Genomic DNA, 23,759 nt, shown 5'->3' on the forward strand with positions numbered 1-23,759 from the left:
GATGGCACCAGGCCCCCATGCACATGGAGCCATGCAGGTAGCTCCCTTCATTTGAAACACCGTAGCAGGCGGAGGGGGACCACGGTTCGCACCGAGTATGGCAGAAGTCCGGGGGGTCCAGCCCTTTGCTGCCAGGGCTGTTGGCTCATTACTTCTGGCTCTTTCCCTGACAGACCCGATGCCGATGAGGAAGAGGAAAACAGGGCTGTAGCTGGGTAAAATCCTTCGACTGGCTCGCGGGGGTTCTGCTGGCCTCTCTCCGGCGGACGAATTGCTGCTGTGAAGCCCCCGGGAGGCAGAGCCGAGAGACAGCTGAAGGAAATCACGGAGGACGCTTGAAACGGATAGTTCCGCTTGAAGACAAAGCGGCTAATCGGACGTATTTCTGCATGGCTGGCTGGCCAGGCTGGAGCCCCGGAGCGCTATGCCACACTGGGAGGCGAGCAAGCCTAGCCTGCTGTCCAGCTGCTGGGTACGTGGGCTGGGGGCTCTGCCGAACCCCCCTCTGAGAGGAGTGTGCTTAATGTCCTCTGCAGCAGAGTGAGGGGGCTGGGACTGGGCCCCAGGTTTGAGCCAGTGCCTTCAGAGTCCGACTTGGACTCCAGGATCCAGAACCTAGTGCCCAGCTCAGGGGGTGGGCCAGAGCCCAAGCCCCATTGTGACTTTAATCCAGGCCCAATCATTTTGCAGGGTGGATGCAACTTCACCCAGTGCAATCAACCTGTGGAACTCCTCGCCAGAGGAGGTGGTGAAGGCCAGGACTGTAGCAGGGTTCAAAACAGAGCTAGATACATTCATGGAGGTTAGGTCCATCCATGACTATCAGCCAGGGTGGGCAGGAATGGTGTCCCTGGCCACTGTTTGTCAGAAGCCAGGAGTGAGTGACAGGGGAGGGATCACTGGATGATTCCCTGTTCTGTTCATTCCCTCTGGGGCACCTGGCACTGGCCGCTGTGGGGAGACAGGACACTGGCTACATGGACCTTTGGGCTGACGCAGTCTGGCTGTTCTTATGCTAAGCCACAAACCTGAGTCTGACGGTCTGGGGAGTGCCGTATGGCCATGTTGGCACAGCTCTGACACTCGGGGCCGGCTGTTGTCAGCCAGCGTTGACCGTGCTCAGGCATGAGCGTGGAAACACCGAGTCCACAGGCGCCGGCCGGTTCCATACTCCAGCAGGGACCCTGTCTTACTGGGACAGGGCGTGGCTCTGGGCAGGGCCTTGAGGGCAATGGGTGTAAGAGCCAGGGAGAGGCAGATCCAGCTGGGATGATCCCTTCAGACCAGAATACCCGCTCTGCTCCTGCGATAAGGGGACTGGACTTGGGCGGGTCTGGCCTCCTCCCACCTGAAATGCTGCAGTTTGGCCTGAGAGACTCAGCTTTGTGTTCCCTGCTCCGAGCCCCCCCGGGTCACCTGACAGGGGGGCTCAGATCCAGTGATGACATGCCACCCGGGGTAGGCTGAGGGGGGCACAGGGGGCACATGGCCCAATTGCCCTGGGTCTCGGTGATTCCAAGAGGCCCAGGGCTCCTGTTGCTGTTACCGTGGCCATGGCAGCTGGAACCGTCGGCCCTTTACATCACCTCCGGAGACCTGCACCATGCACTGCAGGCAGCACTAAGGGCGGGGGGAATACGGTGACACTGAAGGCTGCTTGGGAGCCAGCAGGATACACTCCAGACAGCACTCAGGGCTGGCTGCCCCTTGCCCCGCCCCTTCCACCTGAGGCCCCGCCCCTTTCAGGAGCTCAGATCAGAACAGGTGTGGGGATCCCAGGAGCTGGTGGGATGGCACCAGGCCCCCATGTACATGGAGCCTTCTGCCGGGCTTGGCAGCTGAGCTCTCGGATTCTCCCACGTTGCTGGAGGGGAGGGGAGGAGGAGGAGCTGGAAGGAGACAGACGGACGATGCGCGCATGACGAATACCAGCCTTGCCAACCCGTCACCAACCGCCATGAGTCTGCCCTTTCCAAAAAGCCAGGAGATGTTTAAATAACCTTTTGGGGGGACTCTGCTCATCTCTGCACCATTTGCAAGGGAACCACGAAGGCTGGAAACAGGCCGTTCCCGCAGTCTCTTGCCTCTAGTGCATAGATTCCTAAACTGGGGGGCCGTGAAGAAATTCCAGCGGGGGCACGAGGCGACCCAGCTTCCCCCACATCAAGTTTTGCTGTCCTGGTCAGTTTCTCTCTCTCTCTCTTTCTTTTTTTTTTTTTTTTTTGCTCAAGTTTTGCTGCTATTTTTGGGGGGCTGGGGGCCGTGAGGGTTTTTAAAAAATTAAAATGGGGGCATGATGCTGAAAAGTTTGGAAACCCTTGTGTCTAGGGCCTTTCCAACCTCTCATTTCGGAGACGCTCTACGGGGCCATTAAAGACAAAGGCCAGTCAAGAGGCCCAGTTCTCTTACCTGTGTGTAAATCAGATTACTGTAGTTCCCTTGCAGGCCAGTAGAAGATGCTCAGATACCAGGGGGATGGGCAGCAATATAGAAAATCTTCAGATCAGCTCAGAAGAAAATTGGGCCCTGACCCTGATGAGCTCCTCACCAGGATGGGGAACCTACGGCCCGGGGGTCAGATCCGGCCCTCGGCTCTCCTGGATCTGGCCCTCTGGGCTCCCCCTCCACCAGCATCAGGAAGCTGGTGCTGGTCCGACAGCTCCCTGCTGCAGGGGGGAGCCCTGAGCCTCGCAGGCCTCAGAGATTGGCAACAGTTTGTGCATGGCTCGTTAGGGATCTTACTGTGCTGCTGACTGTGTCAGTTTTATCAGGATTGTTTGTGTTTTAAGTGGGCTCCTCTAGACACCCCCTAAGTGATCACAGTCTAGGGCTGGGCAAACCATTCATAACAAACCATTCATTTGATCACGTCCACCTGGTTTTCTCGGTGCAAATTGTGGCTGAGCAGATTGTGATTTTCTCCAGCTTATTTGCTAATCAGAATCAGTCACTGAATTTCCGCCAATAATTCGTCTCTAGCTCTTGCCTGAGCTGTGAATTGAGAGGAATAGCAATTGGAATGGTTTTGATTGGGCCCAAGTCACATGATACGTTTCTGATCCCTGACTGGATACACGGACGGTCAAGTTGATGATGCAAATTCAAGTCAGAAACTCACTAGCTCGGAAAAGTCAACATTTGCCGAAAATTCACAAACAGTCCTGCCAGGAAACTCATTTGCTAGACTATCTACAGGGAGCAAACACAAAAGGGGCGCACACAGCTGAAGCCAATTCATGTAAACGTTTCAGCTGAAGTTAAAATTGCTGGTTTTGTCTGGCTGTTGCCGTGCTATGGTCTGTAATGACACTTCTGCAGGAGAGGCAGTTGGGTGGTGGATACATGTTCTCAGCTGCTGGCTGTCCCTCGGCAGTGTAGGCACCACATGGAGCTAAACCACAAAACCTGTATAAAATATTCTCGCTGGAGGACTGCAATGGAACACCGCTTTATTTCTTAAGACTCCAGACTCTAACACATACAAATCAAGAACAGAGAGAGACAAAGCTGGCTGCTCCCTGTGGCCAGACACGACGACCCATTTTGCTTTGGCCTGTCTCTCTGCAAACTGATACATTCATTTTGGAAATGTGGCTTCTGCTCGAGCTAAAGGCCTTTCCTTTCCCGTGTGTTGTTAGCGGTACGGAACTGTTAATTCAGAGCAAAAAGACACCTCCCCCCCACCCACACTCTCACTGTGGCAAAGATTACAGGCCCCTTGATTCGCCTTTCTGAGGCATGTGTGGGGCATCGTTTTGGATCCTAAACACTGTCAAAAACTAAAAGCCATGTCTTTCTTCTGAGGTGCCCACAAACCATCCCTGCCCCTCGCAGGAGCCTGAGAAAGCTGCAATTCCCCTTCTCCTGCCTGCATCTCCTCCCGAGCGACACTTCTGAAGTGTACCACTTTCCTTGAGGTCATCTAGACATCACTAGAAAGCCCACAGACTATTTTCAAGCTGCAGAAGTTCTGAGTAGTTTGGGCTGGGATGTTCAGGAGAAGAAATAGTCTCCTAGAAAACTCTCATTGCATTGAGTCAACAAGACGCAAGTGCAATTTTGTTTGCTTTCGCCCGGAGCTGGGTGACTGCAGTATAAGCATTACCTAGGTCAGGGCCGGGCACAATGTAGCCCAAGGGCTAGATTTGGCCCACCTAACCCTATGGTCCGGCCCATGGACTGCATCTGGGTGCTTTCTATTTATGTCCTGCTGCTTGTGCCACTGAATTTCCAAGCGGCGGCTCAGGCAGCCAGTTCCTATTTAAGCGGCTCCCGATTCCCGATTGTGGTGTTACCCCGGCAGGGCCCAGATCCACAAGCGCTTTCCTGTGTTTTTAATTCAAAGCCTCCGGTCCCAGACAACTCTGCGGGGAGACTAGTCCTCAATCCTACCCCTTCTGTCTCAGGCGCCATCCCTTCCGGGGATGAAGCCGACCGATGACTATGTATCAAAATTCATTAAGTGGCCCCCCCTGCGAAAATGGATTGCTCACCCCTGATCTAGGTACATTCTATCCTTTCAAGGTCCTCAGCCTGTTTTAGCCACTTTGTGGGATGCTGTGTGCCCGCCTATTTTATTCCCAAGGACGTTCACAGACGGAAATCATCATGGCTACTCCTGTGAGGGAGTATTTTCAGTAGCATCCAGCTCAGGAGAGTTCACAGAACCATCCTGAAAGCGGCACATGAGGCGGGAACACAGAAATCCATTTGCCCTGGAAAAAGGCAGAATGTGCATTTTTTACAGAGAAATTTTAGTTTTTACATTTTGTGAGTAAATAAAACCATCTACAGTGGAACCCCGATGATCTCATCTAATTGGGACAGGGCCAGATTGAATCATCAAAAATTCAGATAATCAGGAGAATGGGCGGGGCTTGGGCTGTTTACAAATTGTAAATACATCAATAAAAGATTGTGTTCAACTGATAACTATGTCTACTGTGCCCGGAAAACTAAAGTTCAGCATTTCATTTTGAGCGTGAGAAAACGTGTATTTTTTTTTTAAATCAGAGAATTTTGGGGGTTTTCTAATCACACAAAACGAGGAGCCCAGCTCATGAATCATCCAATCAGGATGCAGCAAGTATGCCCTGTGACTTAAGAGACCAATCACAGAGATCTGATATGTGACTATTTGAAGCCTAGCAAAGGCTATTATACTACAGACATGTAGTCTGACCGCTTGTGTAACGCAGACCGCACTATTTCACCATCTGGTTTAATTACTTGTGGTTAAACTACAGCATCTTGTTGAGAAAGGCACCCGATTTTGATTTAAATACTTCAAGAGACTGAGAACTTATCGTATCCCTTGGTAAGCCATTTCCGAAGTCAAGTACCCTTGCTATTAACATTGTCCATCTTGTTTCCAGTTTGGATTTTTCTACCTTCTACTTCCAACGATTGGTTCTCGTTCTACGTCACCCCAAATGTTTACACAACTATCTTCTGAGTAATATCCAAGAATGGGCAAATTCGGACAAAACAAAAAAGTCTGTTACATTGTTAAGAGAAAAAACCCAGCGAGGTTCATAGAATACATTATGCACGGCAAATAATTTGCCTGGATCTAGATAAGACAGGGGGATGATGAGTTTTGTTTGTTTTTGGGTTTGGATTTAGACATTTGAGGGGCACTGCAAGTGAAGATGGAGAAGCACTGGTCCCAGACACTTGGGGGTTGATGACAATTCTGACTTCTTTCTGGGTGCATGGCAGAGTTCCCTGTAAGCTGGGCACTTATGCTGTTGTTCAGGAGAAATTCAAATGCCGCCCAGCTGATGAGCAGAACACCCACAGCTAGGTTTTGTGTTTCTCTTGGTGGTGCACACTCACACCTACCTCGGTGCATATAAAAATTTATTCTGCTCAGGGATGGAAAAAAATCTGCGCTTGGATGGAAAAGACAACGGAAGTGCACAGGTTTGCCCTAGTCACAAAGTTACAGAAGAATGGACCATCTGGGACACGCCAGAGAGGCACAAGCCTAGACAAAAAGTCCAGGGTTTATGTTTCACAGTTTCTTACCTGCCTGCCAGTCTGTGAAAGATGAAACACCCGCCAATGGTCCTAGAAGCAATGCGTGCGCTCTCAGGGCGGAGTGTGAAAGGAGGGGCTAGATGTGGGGGCAAAAGAGGGCTGCTGGTATGAATCACGCCATGGAGACCAAGACGGAGACTCAGAGCGCCACACAGAACACGGAGGAAGCTCGACATGCAAATGAACCAGGTTGGGAAAAAAAAAAGAGACCAACATGGAGATTTTATCAGGATTTCTGCAGATGAAGGGGCTAAGAGGACACAGAAGCAACGGAATATTGCACCCAGGAGCCCTAAATTTGCAGCCCTCGAGCCAACCACATCCCGACATTGAACCCACCGGCCCCGCAGGTGCCACTGCATTTAAATGCAGCCAGCGTGAGCTGTTAGGACCTTGCACGTTTGTGCACGAACGTTCGGGCACGGCCTTGGCCACATTTCTGAGCTGTGCAGAGGACCCATTCGTGCTCAGCTCCAGCTGCATCAGCAATGCACAAAACCCAGAGGGTTGGTGCCAAACCAAAGACTAACTAATTATGGTTCCTCTACGGCCCATACATGAGGACGAACCAACGCCAACCCAATGGTACCACGTCCTAGAGATCACAGGGGCCTTGCCGAGTGTGTGGATCCTGCCTTTTCCCCGTTATCGGTTCGCGTTCTGGCTTCAGCGCCTCAGCTCTCATTTTAAGTCACAAAGCGAAGCCAACCTTGAGTGGCTCGGCTCTGCCTTGTTTGTCTGGCTTGTCCGGGCATCTCATTTGCTGCTGATCACGTTATCTCCTAGGACCCGGGAAGACAGCCCAGTCTAAAGGGAGAATGAAAGATTCCCAAGTAAGTGCCGAGGTACCGACACCATCGAGTCTGGGAACCTCCACAGCCTCCCAGTTACAGCATGTCAGTGGGTTACATGAGGTTTCCCTGTAGCATGGTTTGGATTCGTCCCAAGCACAACTGTGTTGCAACTCCACTCTTAAAATGTTAACAGTCTCCAGCTACCACATTCATCTTGAGGTCTTTCTCCCTGTGGTTGATTGGATCCAGAGAGCAGCACGTCCCATGTCCGGGTGACCATTCTCCTAGTTTGCCTGTAATGGTCAGCCACCTCTGCCGGAGAAAATGTCTGATCTCTGAACAGAAAACATTTAATGAGTGAGAGCGAGGGAGGGAAGGAGGAGGGAGAGAAGACCCTTGAATGGTTTGGCTACTGGCTCTTCATAGTCCAAGCATGCGAGTCAGGTTTCCAGATCTGCAGTCCACAGTTCATCCCAGAGGTGCTCGGTTCACAGTGTTGGAACGATCTGCCAACCAGGTGGCTCGACTAGGAGACACTTCCAAAAGAAGCTGGAAGAAGGAGGAAAGAGGGAAGGGGATGAACGCCCAATCCACACGGCAGCAGCTTAGGGCGGAACAGCTTCAGGGGCCCCGCTGTCGCGTTTCAGTGTAGACAGCAGGGTTCTCCCATGGGAGGATGTAATCCACCTTCCTGTGGCTAGGTCAACGGAAGGATCCTTCTATCCCATTTAGGTTAGGTCGGCTTTACTATGATTTTCCCATCCCTGAGCCACGTTGTCGGGCTGACCCACCTTTTTCGTGCAGACCACGTCTTAGAGGGAGCGCTCACTGCTAAGAACGCCATTAGAGCTGCCCCACATGCCCTGTGCACCCCAGAGAGCTAGCTGTCTCTTGGTGCTAATGGAGGGGGCCCTTGGCTTTGTACTGACTTACAAGGGGAATATGATGGCACTAGGCCACTGACCCTAAAGGCAGCAGAGTCAAGAGAATTCAGTTCCACAGGTTGCTTCCTCTGTGCCCTGGCAGTCTTCATTTGGGTTGGAGCCTTGAGAAATGTTGGGAGAGCAAGCTTGGGAGGTAGGTGAAGGCCCAGCTGGGGAAGGAAAGCCCCAGCCCCACCCCTTCCGCTCAAGGCCACACCCCTGGAGCCAAGCCCCGCCCACTCCTTCCTGGTCCCCTGGAGGGCCGGGCCCCGGCCTCAGCCCTCCCTGGTGACTGGGGAAGCTGGGCTGCTGGGCCACGAGCCTTTTCAGTGACCAGGGAAGCCTTGTAGCAGTTTTGGGAAGGCTGTGCCTGCCTTTGCCTACACGACTCACTGCCCACGAAAGCAGGCTGAGATACCACGCAGGTCCATGGCTGCGGGTTCGGGTCTAAGACCCCGTGGTGAAGGGAACGATGCCTGGCCCGCGTCAGGGGAAACCCACGATGGATGGGCTCTGTCGTGTAGCCGGGGTGGCCTTAGCTTTTCCTCCCCGGCAGCATGAACGGTTCCTACTGCTCAGCATCGGGAAGGAAACGTGCCGCTGGCGGGAGGAGTGGACAGACGCTCTCTGCTAAGCTCCAGCTTCCCGCTGTGCTCGGCAATGGCGTGGAGCCCTGTTCTGGCAGGACACCTTGGGGGCAGAAAGCACCGTCCTCACCCTGGCAGGGGGCTGCCAGGGGAGGCGATCGCCTGTCGCCAGGGAGAGGACACCTCCAAACCACGGCCTGCATGTAGCCATTGGACCCAACAACCGTCCGGCAGAGCCGACAGGGGCTGGAGTCGAACCAGCGACCTACAGACACAACCCATTGCCAGGCCCAACCCACCTGCCCCTTTCCCCCTCCCAAGCCTCAAGGACAGTGGTGTTTGCCCAGTGACTGCACAACAAGGGACGGATCCTGGCCAGCCCCGAAGGCTCCATTCCTGCGGCTTCACAGCCCCCTCCTGGCGCTCCCAGTTACCTTGGCTGAGCAGCTGTAGGTTCCGGACTTCTTCCCGCACCTGGAGCTGCAGGACTTGCTGGAGGACCTCCTGCCGCTGAGACTCGTGAGCGATGCCCATGCGCTGCAGCTTCTCCGCGTTCAGCCGCAGCAGCGCCCGACCTGCCAAACACAAGCAGAGACACAGTGTCCTGGAGCAGCCCAGCTCTGACTCACAGCGGCAGGGAAACGGCCAGCGCGTCAGAAAGCCAGGGGCTAGGAACGCCCGCCAGGTTCCACTGGCAGGCGCTGGGGGCTCTCGGCTGAGGTTAAACGTTGCTGGAGTCGGTGTGTGCAGCAGCTGCCAGGTGTGATCTAAGAAAGCCACTCAGCTCCTTCCACAGCTGAAAAAACAGGAGCCGCTGCGGCACCAGGCTAGGCTTGAGCACACGCTGCACCATGAGACCCAAGAAGTTTCCCTGGACACGGTCATGGCAAGACCCAAGACCGGGGCATTCATGGGTGAAGCTGGTGTGTCTCTGGGTGAAACAGGAAAAAGACCAGAGACGCGGGAGAAAGCCAAGGACAGTGTCAGAACAAGCACTGGCACCGTGGCCCTGCGAAAAGCTGAGCGCGATTTTGGGCTCAGTGCTGGCTGGAAAGAGGCTTGGAACAATGTCTCTGGTTGTTTGAGTCTTGCTGTGCTTCAGGCAGTGGGACATTGTACATGTTCTACAACACAACAGCACTGCATCAGAGAACCACCTGATTCCCTCCCCAGTTTCTTCTCCTTAGCTTACAAGATCCTGAATGTTTGGCCAAGTGCTTGGGTCAAAAGGGGTAACCAGCCAGCTTCCAACAGGCAGCCTTTGGGAAGAGCCCCCGCACAATGAGGGCCGGGTATCCAAACAGGCTTCCAAAGGGCCCCGTGAGCGAGGGCCGGAGGATCAAACTGCAAACACCGAACAGCCCTGGGCCCAGCCAGGCATCTGCTAATGGGGAGAGGGGGTCCTGAAAATTCACCCCCAAAATGCAGAACAAACGAGAACTGAACTGTGCTCATCAGGGAGGCAAGAGGAGAAGGGGCGTGAGGGAAGACGGTGGCAAAAGCAGCTCCCTCCGGCAGTCATCACCTGCCGCAGCAGTGCAACCGCCTCAGCAGCCGCCGTACACCGCCACAGAAGTACGCCGAGCGGCCCACACGTCACGTTGGCGGCTGCCGGGGAACGTTCTCAGGCGGGCTCGTACCGCGGCTCCGGTAAAACCGTCAGTACATTGAATTGCACGTGGGCGACAGAGTTCAAAGCGCCCCCACTCCCTTCCTGTGGGGACCTGCCCTGCCCAGCTGGGTCTCTGTCACAAGGGCGTCTGTGGACTGCAGTAAGTGCCTTGTGGCTCAGAGTCCCTGTCGAGTGGGACCTGCGCACGAAAGGAGTCCGGGAGCCGGGGCCGTATCTGGGTCCATTCCAGAGGTCCCAAAAAGCAAAATCGGGAACGGGGGAGGGGCTTTTCTGCAAATGCATGTACCCGGCAAGGGTGTGTGTGTGAGTTCAATGTAGAATTCATTGTAGCTGTCAGTGTGCACCACCGCCCAGTGGGGACACGCCCTGCGTCGGCTTAGTGAGCCTGCCCCAGAGGAGAACCCCCACGCTCCCCCACCACACAGCTGCCAGTGGCTCGCACAAGGCTAGGACCCTTTTCTGTCTCTCAGCAAAAGATCTAGTCCCTCACCCTACTTGCTAAGGGCCAGACTACCTCCAGCAGAGCCTAACAGTTCCCGACCACCCCCTGGCACCTCCGAAAAGGACCACGCGCCAGCAACGCCAGTCCGAAACTGTCATGGTGGGAGCCCTGGTGCTGAAGTTTGGGTCAAGTGCTTGCTCCTCAGCCCACGCCGTCCCTAAAGGCAGAAGCTTTCTCCGTGGCAGCTCCATCTCCTGCAGCACGACACTGGTTTGAATGCTCCAGCGCCGCTGGTCTCTGCTACACCGGCACTTCGCCGAGTGACATTTGAAGCACCCATCGGAACACATTAACGTTCCCATCAGCGCCTGTAGTCACCGCCACTCTCCTCCCGTCCAGGGGCGATCGGGAGAGGAGTTTACAGCTTTTGTCCTTGTCTCCCAGAGCGCATTCACTAATCCTGCCTTTATTTCCCATGCAAGGGCTGGGGTGAGCTGTTACATTAGTGCTGCGCTGTTCCTCTAGGGCATGAGACAAAGGCATACAGCTTCCCTTCTCCTTCGCTGCCTTCCCCTGGCCCAGCATGTCGTTCGCTGTCTCTGCCTCACAAAGCAGGCTGAGGACTAGTGCTTCTGGGGCTGTGTCCAGACTCAGGGGTTTTTTCGGGAAAAGTAGCCTTTTCCCGAAAAAACTTCCCCTGCGTCCAGACTCAAGCCGCGTTCTTTCGAAATTATTTCGAAAAAACGCGGCTTTTCTTTCGATGGCGGTAAACCTCAATTTACGAGGAAGAACGCCTTCTTTCGAAAGTTCCTCTTTCGAAAGAAGGCGTTCTTCAATGTAAAGAGGCCGTCTTCGAAAGAGAGCATCCAGACTCGCTGGGTGCTCTCTTTCGAAAAAGCGGATTTCTCTTTCGAAAGATCCGCCTGCAGTCTAGACGCGATCTTTTGAAAGAGGCTCTTTCGAAAGATGCTTTCGAAAGAGCTTCTTTCGAAAGAAGCCTGCAGTCTAGACATAGCCTGGGAGACGTGGAGCGGGAGGGGAAAAAAGTCAGGACCGAGTCCGTCGCGTTTGCTTTGTGGGGACCGGATTCATTCCCTGAGCCTCCCCTCAGACAGACGCGCCCATGCAGAGGACATGTCTTCCACTGCCTCATCTGAGGAAGTGGGTTTTGCCCCCAAAAGCGCATGATACCGTATATATATTTTGGTTAGTCTCTAAGGGTGCGCCTACACAGCAGCGTTATTTCGGCGTAACGGCTGTTATTCCGAAATAAAAACGCGAGCTTCTCCACAGCAATTCCGTTATTTCCAAATAACGGGCGGCTTCTTCCGACGTCTGTAAGCCTCATTCCACAAGGAAGAACGCCTCTTCTGAAATAGCGGTTTCGAAATAGCGGTTGCGTGGACGCGCCATGGCTGCAATTTCGAATCAGCTCCTACCAGGGCCATTCAAACGAATTACGCCCCAGTGCTTCCTGGGGCTCTAAATCGAGATAGCGCATCCACATTAGGGGAGCCTCCCTCAGACTAATTTTGGAGCTTCCCTGTAGCGTAGACGTGCTATTTCAAAATAAGCTATTTTGGAGTATTTCTTCCGGAATAGCTTATTTTGAAATAAGCGTGCAGTGTAGATGTACCCTAAAGTGCCACAAGACTACTCGTTTTTAAAGTTACACACTAACCCAGCTCCCCCTCTGAGACTTTGTTGCCTACCGACACCCAGCTAGCCTATTGAAAACTTGACAATATTAATTCGGCAGCTTCGCCGGCGGTCTTTCTTGATGTTCCTCTACAAACATCCCTTTGTTCTTTAGATCAAAGAGCCCCAGATTTACTATTTTAGGATCCTCCGCTGCAGTCCAACACCTGAAAAAAAGCGTAATTGAGAGGGCCCTACCAGGTACCTAGGTAGCGAATGCACATGTAAGCAATCACAGCTGGCCAGATGTGCGGGGAGACTGATACCTGCATAACGTGGGCAGATTGTGCAGAAGGAGGCGGAAGATCAAAGACTTTTTAACCGCTGGAGAACTGCAGGCTTTTACTATAATGAAATGTCTTGAACTAGGTTATTGCTTCGCTTTGGTGTTATTTCTGGAGCGGGGAAAGAGCTGGGGTTGGTTATCTTTCTGTAACAAGCTAACGAGCCCTGACCTTTGTGGTTATTCCCAGGGACAGCACAGCTAGAACTGTTGCCAGCTGAGCCGAGTCCCCCTTCGGTAAAGCGGAGGTAGCCACACGCTGAAATGAATGAGGTTCATGGGTGTGCACGCCAGAGCACAGTTTCGTCTGTAGCAGGGCTGGGCAAAATACGGCCTGTGGGCTGGATCCGGCCCACCATACCACTGGTTCTGGCCCCTGGGCAAGGCTCCTTGCCTGCCTGCCCCTGCACACTGCGGGGCCCTGTCTGTAAACAGCTGTGAAGCTGGGGGAGGGGAGGAGAGACTTCATGCCCTGCCCTACCGCCAGCACAATCTTGCAGTTCCCATTGGCCAGTTTCCAGCCAATGGGAATTGCCTGCTTGAAGAAGAGGCAGCATGTGAAGTACCCCTCTCCCTAGGCTTGCGGTTGTTCACGGACACTTACCTGGGTGATTCCCAGCCACAGCCTGCCTCTGGCACTCCAGACCCTTCCTCCCCCTTCTCCTGCACCCATCTCCCCCTCCCGGACTTTGTACCCCAGTCCTCTGCCCCAGGCCACAACCCAAACCCCTTTATCCCCTTCCGTCCCCTAGTCCCCTGCCCCAGGTCACAACCCCCTCCTTCGTTCGCCTAAACTTCCTCCCAGATCCCATACCCCTTCCTGCTCTCCAATCCCTTCCTCCAAGCTCCCTTCTCCATCCCAGACCCCACCAATGCACACTGTCAAAGAACCACGTAATACATCAGCAGCGCCTGTTCTGCTCCTCCTCCCCATGCCTCCTGCCCAGCTGTTCTGTAGCATTCAGGAGGCTCTGGGGAAATGGAGGAGGAGCGAGGGTGTGGCAGGCTCAGGGGAGGGATTGGGAAGGCATGGGGGTCTTGGGGAAAAAGGTAGGGTGGATGCAGGGCCTAGGCAGAGCGGGGAGTTGAACAGCGAGCACATCCTGGCACACTGGAATGCTGATGCTTGTTGCTCCAGCCCTGTAGTTGGTACCTATGCAAGCAGTCGCGTATTAACTCCTGTAGAGCCACATGTGGTCCTAGAACCACTGGTTGGCCACCCCTGGCCTACAGCTTTGGTTCTAGGTTGGATCCAGAACTGTAAGAGGCCTCTAGTATTTTCTGGTTTCAGTTTGGATGTGGCGAAATCTGGGGAGAACAGTCGCTCTGATGAGATTTTTGCTCAAGACGGTGAAAGTCTCACTATTGCTGATCTCACTAGATTTCCATCTTGCGAGATGCATAAAAGAAGGATAGAAGCAGAGCTGGCTTCATTTATTTTTTTAAACAAAAAAAAAGGCCCTTTTTAGATAAAAGCAATCAATTAAATGCTGATGACTTTTATACGCTTGTCTTCCTTTGCCACATTTTTCATAATACTTTGTCAAAAGCATTATCCAAATATTTGTATGTATTGAAAACTGCGCTTGATGAAACTAGATTAATGTGTTTTCCAAAAACCAAAAAAATGTAAAATCCCAAACAACAAAAAGGTCTATTTTGAGTGCTGCAAAACAAGCAGTTGAGACATTTCAAAATGGTTTGCAAACCCCCTTTATTTTAAAAAGATTTTCAGCCAGCTGATTTTATGATACTCCTAACAGCTTGGGTCAAAATTCTTGAGAGAACAACTGATGAGATTTTGGGGCTGTTAATTGCTAACAGAACACCTTGGCAAGATTTGGCTTGTGGGTGCATCTGAACTCAATCTAAACCTATATAGTAAACCGAATCTGAATACGCAGAACAGAGCAAAATGTCCCATTCACACCCTGTGTATATTTTTCAAATATTCCTTAGCCTCTTAATTCCACTTTTTGTTCATATTTGATGTTCAGATTTGCCCGCTGGTCCAGTATCTCAGGGGGTGAAAAGCTTTGGATGGCATTTTCAGCCTCTTCCCTGGCTGCAATAGAATGGAGGCAAACCTATTCCCAGCTTTCTGCATGCAATGCAAACAGCTACCAATGACAAGGTAGGAAATTAAGATGATGGGGAATGCAAAATTCGTTCAATATTTAATCCTCAATCCTGTCCGCATTTCTAATGACTGTTCCAGTCACTCCCAGGTTTTTTGGCAAGGCTCAAGTGCCTTGTTAATAATAGATAAGCTGCGTTTAGGTGTTGCACTGAGCAGAGCAAAACTCAGCAAGGCATAACGGAAGATTCAATTCCTGACCCCCCAGACTCTTGGGCAAGTCTTTTAACTGAACATAGCCTCAGTCCTGCATCTGTAGACTGGGTTTAATATTCTGAGGTGCTCAGATGCAACAGTGAAGAACCGAGTTAGTCAGATGCTCGGAAGCAGCTGGATTCCAAAGAGGACGGCTTTCTGTCCACCCGTCTCCTCTTCTCGAACCAAACCCACAGCTGCCTAAAGGCTGAGCTGGGAACAAACCTGGAAGCGGTCCAATTCTGTCGTACAAATAATAAGCCCTGATGTTTTTACTAACGAGACAAGGTGGGGGAAGGAATATCTTTTACGGGCCCGACCTTTCGGGGTGAAAAAGGCAGAGCTATCACACAGAGCGATTCTTCAGGTCTGGGAAAGGGACGTGGCGTGTCACAGGTGGAGCAGACTGTGAACTTTAAGGAGTTGCCAAAGACCAGTCAAGATGAAGTGGGCGGCTCGCATCCCTGCAGCTGCAGGGCAACGGAGAGTTAGCGCCTTACTGATGGTTACAAGGAGCCGTAAACCCAGAGCCTTTTACTGAGTCTGTGATTTTTAGCATCTCGTACAGTTACGACTGTCAACTCCCAGGTGTGTCTCTTGAAGGCGCTGTGCAGGTTTCATTTGAGGATGAGAACAGAGGTTAGATACGGAGTGAGCTCCTTCCGCAGACCCGAAGCAAAGCTTGCCTCTTTCTCCAAGTGAAGCTGGTTCAGTAAAAGATAGTAGCTTACCCACCAGAATACTCTCATATTCTGGGACCACCGTGCCTGCAGGGTGCCTGCAAAGAACAATGGAAGATCTGCCTTTCACCACGTCACCGTTAGGTGCCTAGACAGACATGCAGAGACAAGATCTGGCTGTAGAGTTTATTTTAAAACACTGCTGGGACAGGTTGCCACAGGGCCACCCATCCTGACTCAGCCCCCAGCCCTTCTCAGGACTCTCGAGTGTAAAGAGACTGTGGCGAAGATGCTCCCATCCAGTGTTGGTTAGCAGAGGCTGTCACTTTACTGGATTTTAAGGGGAGCAGCCAGATCACTGCTGCATCCCTGGGGGGGGGGGGGTGTTTGCCCCAAAAGTTGGTGCAAAGGGGGGTGTCAAACAAAGCTTATTGTCTATGGATTCTGTATATGCTCTTCATATACCTGTATAATGTCTGCATGTGGAGTTACAAATATGTACTCTGTGTTGATGCTGAAAGATCCTGTGTCTGAGGCAGAGCAATGGGCCAGGAATGTATGGACATGCTAATGAGCAAAGCTCCAGGGAACAACGGACCTCTGGGAGGTCAAAGACACACCTGACCACTGGCCATGTGACTCTCTCCCGCTTGGAAGAAGCCAGGAGGGGCGGGGGGATATAAATAGGCCATGTGGCCGACTCCATCAAGGTGCTCAGCTCAGCTCTTCATCCCAGAGGCAAGAGTGCAGGGATCAATGAGCTGGAAAGAACTGTGGACCCATCCTGACATAGGATACACACCAAAGACTTTTTAAGCCAGCAGTTATGACACTTAGGAAGGAACAATCAGTTTCACACATAGGCTGTGTCTACACTGGCCGCCTATTACGAAATAGGCATGCTAATGTAGAACTTTGGAAAAGGCAAGTAGGAATAAGAGATCCTCTGGAATAGGGCTTTATTCCGGAGGATCGCGCCAGTCTGGACGCTTTTCTCCGGCTTATCTCCAAGCCGGAAAAAAGCGGCGGCCATGAAAATGCAAATGCCGCGGGGGATATTTAAATCCCCCGCGCATTTGCCTCTTCCAAAGTTCTACATTTGCATCCCTATTCCGTAATAGGGGTCAATGTAGACGTAGCCATACAGAATGGGAAGCAACTGCCTAGGAAGGATACTGCAGAAAGGGATCTAGAGGTCATAGTGGACCACAAGCTAAATGCAAGTCAACAGTGTGACGCTGTTGCAAAAAAAGCAAACGTGATTCTGGGAGGCATTAACAGGTGTGTTGTGAGCAAGACACGAGGAGTCATCTTCCACTCTACTCTGCGCTGATCAGGCCTCAGTTGGAGCCTTGTGTCCAGTTCTGGGCGCCACATTTCAAGAAAGATGTGGAGAAATTGGAAAGGGTACAGAGAAGAGCGACAAGAATGATTAAAGGTTTAGAGAACATGACCTATGAGGGAAGACTGAAGGAATTGGGTTTGTTTAGTTTAGAAAAGAGAAGATTGAGGGGGGACATGAGAGCCATTTTCAGGTATCTAAAAGGGAGTCATAAGGAGGAGGGAGAAAACTTGTTCATATTGGCCTCTGATAGAGCAAGAAGCAATGGGCTTAAACTGCAGCAAGGAAGATTTAGATTGGACATTAGGAAAAAGTTCCTAACTGTCAGGGTGGTCAAACACTGGAATAAATTGCTCAGGGAGGTTGTGGAATCCCCATCTGTGGAGATATTTAAGAGTAGGTTAGATAAATGTCTATCAGGGATGGTCTAGACTGTATTTGGTCCTGCCATGAGGGCAGGGGACTGGACTCGATGACCTCTCGAGGTCCCTTCCAGTCCTAGTATTCTATGATTCTATCTCTGCAGCAAGCCTGCATGGAGAACTGGGAGATTCGATGCATGTAATGGATGATACTTTAACAACCTTACTCTTTTGCTTTTTCTTTGTAGTAATAAACCTTTAGATTGTAGATTCTAAAGGACTGGCTCGGCGTGGTTTGTGGCTGAGATCCAGAGTGTATATTGACCTGGGATCTGTGGCTGGTTTCTTGGAACCGGACAGAACTTGTTTGGGGTATTGGGTTCTAAAACCCCTCACCTGTGGGCAGGCCCGGGGCCAGTTGGGGCACGGAGAGCACTGGAGTGTCAGAGGGGTTTTGCTCGTGAGGCTTCTGGCTGGCCAGGCAGGCAGCTGACGCGCTCGGTGGGACTGGTTTGTGGCCTATTTAGGAAGATCCGCAAGTCAGGGACGAGAGAGAGTCCTGAGTTTGAGCAATTCGCCCTGAGCGGACGCTCTCAGTGGTGCCCAGACCCGGCCCGGTCCATCACAGAGGCCTAGGGAGAAACTCAGCTGATTAGAGCAGGTTCCAGCAGTCTGGGATGGGAGAGTGAGTCACTTTTAGCTGCTGCTTCTCCACAGGGATACCTGGGCAGGGAAACGGGAGAGAAACTTTAAAAAATAAATAATGAAAAGTAGCTGAGGTTTAAATCCGGGCTGTCGACGCCTTCATGGAACAGCTCTGTCTGGTACAAGACATCTCCCCCCCGCACCTGCTGAGACCCACTTGCATGTGGCTGTCAGCTGGGGTGTTCAGTGGCCTTTGTTCTCAATGCAGATTACAGTGAGCACCCTCCAACCTTGGGCCAGGACTCCGGCTGGATGCATGGAGCTGGGGGCTTATGCAGAGCCCCGCTGGCCCCAGAAATGCAATGGCAGGTCTAGCGGTTTGGCTGAAGTCTCCCTCTCGCTCCGAGCAGGGTGAAGGTGTTAGCGGCTGGTGAGCCCTGAGCTGTATCAAGGGAGAGGCTGGGGGGGAGGGGGGAAGCGTATCCCATTCTGCTAATTCTGTTACCTAGACCACACCGCTGGGTGCAACCACCACCGGAAAGTCTTGCCTCGTCAGCAGCATGTTTCAATTAGTACCAGCTGTAGAGGGAGCATCTACTGTACCTGTGATGGCGTGATGGGAAAAGGCCTCCACATAGAAGAGATAGTTATGCGGACAGTGTTTCTTTAGCCACCTGCACACGTCCTGCTGGGTCCATAACACCACCGGCTTGGTAAGGCTGCCGAGCGTGGGGCTGGTGTGGTAAATGCCATAGTGATCACAGGGACGAGCCTGCAGAGGTGTGGAAGCAAGAAACAGAGGGGGAGGGGGTGAATGGACTGCCGCCCCAGCAGGAGGAAACAACTCAGCCGTGGGACGAGCAGAGGGAAGAGAGGCGGGTGGCTGGTCTGGAAGGGAGAGCCCTACTGTCGGTAGCAGCAGCGCCCGTGTAATGTTGCCCCAGCTGCTTTGTGAGATTGGCCCCACATTCCTACGGGCCTTTTCCTTATCATTTTGCCCAGAAGCAGCCGCAAAACCAGGCCCTGTACGTGGATGGGAGCTCACAGACCCACAGCAGGAGGGAGAGAGAAGAGGGACAAGAATCCAGATCCACAGCATGCTTGTTGGTCTCACCCCCGCTGCATGTTCCCGCCCGGGGGAAGGATGCTGCGTCACAAGGGCGCTATAACTGCAGCGTGCTGTACCCACCCGGCAACCCCCCTGCCAGCCTGTCCCTCCCCCCCAGCCACTCTCGCCACCAGCAATCTCCTCCGGAGGGCAGACTGCCAGCCGTTCGGGACAGGAACGGTCTTTCCTGCTGGGTACGCCCAGCGCCTGGCCCAAAGGGGTGCAGAGCAGGGCTCCAAGGATGCAGGCAGGCAGATGAATAATAATACAGCATGTGATGCAACGGCGTGTGTTGCAGGAGCTTTGTTATGCATGGTGCTGTCTGGGCTGTGCCAGGAGCAATGCAAACCAGGCTCTGCTGGGGGAAGGTGCAGAGGCGACCAGCGCGTGTGCTTGGCTGCAGACCCCCACCACAGCTCACCACTGGTTTTCCAAGCTCGGGGGCCCAGCTGCATCTCTATTACAAAAAGGCTTCACAAGCGGGCGCCGGCAGCCTGCTCGGTGCTGCACGGGCCACCATGGTGAATGCACCAGCATGGGGCGAGGGAGGCGCGACTCCACCCAGCGCGCCCTCGGAGAGGCACTTGTCCGATCTGCACCTAGAGTTATGGAGGGTCATTTGCAGGAGCATTTCTGGCACGTGGGCATCTGCCCGCAGAAAACAGCGCAGGCCGTTCCCAAGGGTAACAGAGAGCTGGGTTCCACAAGAATCTAAGTCTGATCTCTCCCAAACAAATAACTCCGTCGCCTGTCTCCCCTCCATACCCACCAGTCCCAGCATGGGCGGCGGGTGAAGGTAGGGCTGGGGGAGACAAGCACCCCACCCCGCCCCCAGCCCCATCCCTTCTGCCCAGGCCCCGCCCCAGCATGGGGAGGGAAGGCGGGTGCTCGGAGGCAGCAACATTCTGCTCTCAGCATGCACACATTAAATGTTCTGGGGGCAGAGTCTGGGGGGGGGGCCTGGCTGGCAGTTTGGAAAGGGGGCCTGGCTGGCAGTTTCCCCTGCCTAGCGCAGCGGACCGGCAAACCCATTCACAAACTTTTGGAGAACCAGTAATATTCTATTTGCGTATGCACATATTCATTATGCAAAGTACAAATATGCAAATAAAATGTTGCTGGTCCACCAAAAATGTGCCCCAGCCCCCACAAACAGCTGGCTTCAGCTCTGACAGCCGCCTGTCACGTGCCCGGGATATACCTCAGCCCCAATCGCGGAGCAGCCGGAACGGGTGTGGCCTGGCAGTGTGCCACAGCCTGGCAGCCAGTGCCAGTCTGTGGCCCAGCGGCTGGGAACCGATGGCCTGACATACCCACTGCCCATGAGTCCCAGCGCCTTGCCCTGCAGGCTGTCAGTCAGGATCAGCTGGGAGGATTGTTTCATACAAGCCCCTGTCCACAGAGGAGTGGGGCTGAGACTGGCCCAACTCCTCACACAGGCTGCAAACAGCTCCCCATCAGGTGGGCTAGAACCAGCAACCCAGGGCCGACAGGTACGCTCTGCAATGGCCAATGCCTGAGCCACCCCCTGCCCTGCTGAGTGCGATTTAATGCTGGTGCAGCTGCGGCATTTCCCCCGGCTCCATGGGAGAACACTCCCGCTTTGCGTTCCCCCGTCATTACTATAAAACTGGGGCTGCGCCGGAGCTTGGTGGGCAGCAGGCGGCTGGAGGGGGGTTGTCACAGGCCGTTTCCTTCCCTTTTGCAGAAGAGTATGTGACAATCCAGGGAAGCGTTCTGTAAAGGGGCCCCAGCCTGCCGCGACCTGGCTAGTTAGGAATTCAATTGCACCTCCGCCCGGAGCGTTCTTTGCACCAATGCACTGGCCAGAAAGCACTTGCTTCTTTCTTCTCCCTGCCTCCACCTGCCCTCAATGCTGTCGCGCATCACGCTGGGAGGGAACCGCTCCTTCCTCAACGCCCTTCACCAGCAATGTAAATAGCAAGGAGCTCCCAAGCCCAGCTGTTCCAGGGCTCGCTGCCCTGCGATCCTTCTGCACCCACCACGGGGATCAGCTGCAGAATCAGCCTCCCTCTCTGGTTTGTTAGAATCATAGAATACTAGGACTGGAAGGGACCTCGAGAGGTCATCGAGTCCAGTCCCCTGCCCTCATGGCAGGACCCAGTACTGTCTAGACCATCCCTGATAGACATTTATCTAACCTGTTCTTAAATATCTCCAGAGATGGAGATTCCACAACCTCCCTGGGCAACTTATTCCAGTGTTTAACTACCCTGACAGTTGGGAACTTTTTCCTAATGTCCAACCTAAACCTCCCTTGCTGCAGTTTAAGCCCATTGCTTCTTGTTCTAGCCTCAGAGGCCAAGATGAACAAGTTTTCTCCCTCCTTATGACTCCCTTTTAGATACATGAAAACGGCTCTCATGTCCCCCCTCAGTCTTCTCTTTTCTAAACTAAACAAACCCAATTCCTTCAGCCTTCCCTCATAGGTCATGTTCTCTAGATCTTTAATCATTCTTGTTCCCTAGGCCCAGTGGGAGGAAGGAAGAAAGAGGCTGGAACGGCAGCTGAGAGCTCCTGCATAGGAGGGGGCTCGTAACACTGTCGAGGGCCCATCACAGCCAGCCAGGCACGAGCCAGTTACTCCCAGCAAGATGCAGAAACCCGGTGGATGGTGTTGGGGATGCGGGGCCTGGGTTGGCATCACTTTCACCTGCCCCCTCTTGCTCTAAAGGGGATGGGAAAAGTACAGGAACAGCCTGAGATCCTGCATCGCCCCTAGTCCTGGAGCAGCTGCCTGCATGCTGGTGAGAGGGCTGTGTGGTATTCAGACTGCTAACAAGGGGGAACTAGGGATGTTAGATATCGGTTCATCGAATAGTCGATTAACCTCATGAATTCTTATTGGTTACTCTAAGATTCTATAGTTCCTGGGGGGCCAGGGCTGGCAGCCAGTGCGCTCCAGCCCCACTCCCAAGGAACCCCCTGCCACTCCGCACTGCTGCCTCTGTATCAGAGGCAGCAGCATGAGGTGCCAGGCGGGAGCTGGTCTGCGAGGGGAGCCAGTTTGAAAACCAGCTCCCCCGCAGACCGGCTGCCTGTCGCCCTGTCCGGCTGCCTCTGATAAAGAGGCAGCAGTAGGGGAGTGGCAGAAGCCCCTGTCTAGGGAGGGTCTGATCTCCTGGACCCAACGTGAGCCAGAACTGAGCCAGGCTGCCCACCCGCCCGCCTCCTAATACATTTTAAATGCAGAGCTGCAGCGGGAGTAGGTCCCGGACCGGCGCAAGCCAGGACTGAGCCGGGCTGCTGGCCAGCCTGCTAAAAAATGTACTGGCAAGGTTGGGGGTGGGGGAGGAAAATGGGCATCATCTAGAGCCTTCACCTATAAGCTTTTACTTATCGGCCAGTCGACTACACTTTTACCTCCCTAGTGGAAACCCCCAAACAGAGACTCCAGGGGACCATTCCCCCTCCCCCAACCCGAGTCATGAGTTTATTTATCAACAAACTCCCTGCACGAGGAGGCAGAGAACCCTGGATCATCTGCTGTCTCCCCCCCCCCCTTCCATGCGGCATCGCTCGTGGTTAAGAGCGTGGGCTGGAATCCGGGCACTGCCACGTGACCCTGGGCAAATCATAGACCCCTCAGACTGGAAGGAACCTCAAGAGGTCGTCTAGTCCCATCCCCGGCTCTCACGGCAGGCCACGGTATTATCCAGACCGTCCTGGACAGGTGTTTGTCCCTCATCCTCTCTTGGCCTCAGCTGTTAAATGGAGGCGCACGGGGTCAGGACTCCGTGGCCCTCGTGGCCGTGCCAGGGCAAAGGCCTACCTGCCGGCCTCACCCGCTGCCAACCAGGCTGGAAGCTTTCCTCTCACAGGTTTGAGTGGGAAGAGGCATTGCTGCAAAGCGGTCACGCTGTCGAGCCCAATGGGGGGACAAAAAGGCACGACCCATATGAGGAGAGGTTAAAGCGACTGGGACTTTTCAGTTTAGAAAAGAGGAGACTGAGGGGGGATATGATAGAGGTCTATAAAATCATGAGTGGTGTGGAGAGGATAAAGAAAAGTTATTTATTAGTTCCCTAAATAGAAGAACTAGAGGACACCAAATGAAATTAATGGGGAGCAGGTTTAAAACTAAGAAAAGAAAGTTCTTCTTCACACAGCACACAGTCAACCTGTGGAACTCCTTGCCAGAGGAGGCTGTGAAGGCTAGAACTATAACAGAGTTTAAAGAGAAGCTAGATAATTTCATGGAGGTTAGGTCCATAAAAGGCTATTAGCCAGGGGATAAAATGGTGTCCTTGGCCTCTGTTTGTCAGAGGCTGGAGAGAGATGGCAGGAGACAAATCGCTTGATCATTGTCTTCGGTCCACCCTCTCTGGGGCACCTGGTGCTGGCCACTGTCGGCAGACAGGATACTGGGCTAGATGGACCTTTGGTCTGACCCAGTACGGCCGTTCTGATGTTCTTATGACCTATCCCTTGTGCAAGAGCCCAAGGAGTTTTGGGGCCTGACTCTCATGGCGTCCCGGCCATTATTCAGTAGAACCTGGCTGGTCGATGGCTTCACTGCAGCCAGAGATACGTGGGGCACCCCCCACTTTCCATTCACTCCCCAGAAGACCCTCCAGGGCAAACACTGCGCAAGATTCAATCGCCTCCTGGTGGCCCGTATGTTAAACTTGCCTCAGCCTGCATCACAGATATGTTCCTCACTGGGGTGCCTGTGACAGCGAATTACCCTGGTATTGGAAAAGGTTCAGAAAAAGGTAATAAAAATGATTCAGCTGCCCTATGAAGAGAGATTAAAAAAACAGGGACTTTTCCCCTTAGAAAAGAGGAGACTCAGGGGGGATAGGATAGAGGTCTAGAAAATCATGACAGGTGAGGGAAAAGTGAATCAGGAAAAGTTATTTATTTG

At 53.1% G+C, this 23,759-nt stretch overlaps 1 protein-coding gene across 2 annotated transcripts in view; it reads right to left on the minus strand.

Moving 5' to 3' along the window:
* Window positions 1-3,565: 3,565 nt before the first annotated feature.
* Window positions 3,566-23,759, minus strand: part of SAMD10 (sterile alpha motif domain containing 10) — a 51,008-nt gene continuing 30,814 nt past the window's right edge. The window contains exons 3-5 of one of the 2 annotated variants that reach the window (XM_075901010.1): window positions 18,367-18,535; window positions 8,781-8,921; window positions 3,566-7,385 (exon numbers count right to left, since the gene is read on the minus strand). In XM_075901010.1, the coding sequence (XP_075757125.1) occupies window positions 7,363-7,385; window positions 8,781-8,921; window positions 18,367-18,535 (333 nt within the window). In that variant the 3' untranslated portion in view covers window positions 3,566-7,362. Of the gene's footprint in view, window positions 7,386-8,780; window positions 8,922-11,424; window positions 17,842-18,366; window positions 18,536-23,759 lie in introns of those variants that run through there. The other variant, XM_075901011.1, reaches the window with a different exon arrangement.

This window comes from Pelodiscus sinensis, chromosome 18 (assembly GCF_049634645.1).
Source record: "Pelodiscus sinensis isolate JC-2024 chromosome 18, ASM4963464v1, whole genome shotgun sequence".
NCBI classification, from domain to species: Eukaryota; Metazoa; Chordata; order Testudines; family Trionychidae; genus Pelodiscus; species Pelodiscus sinensis.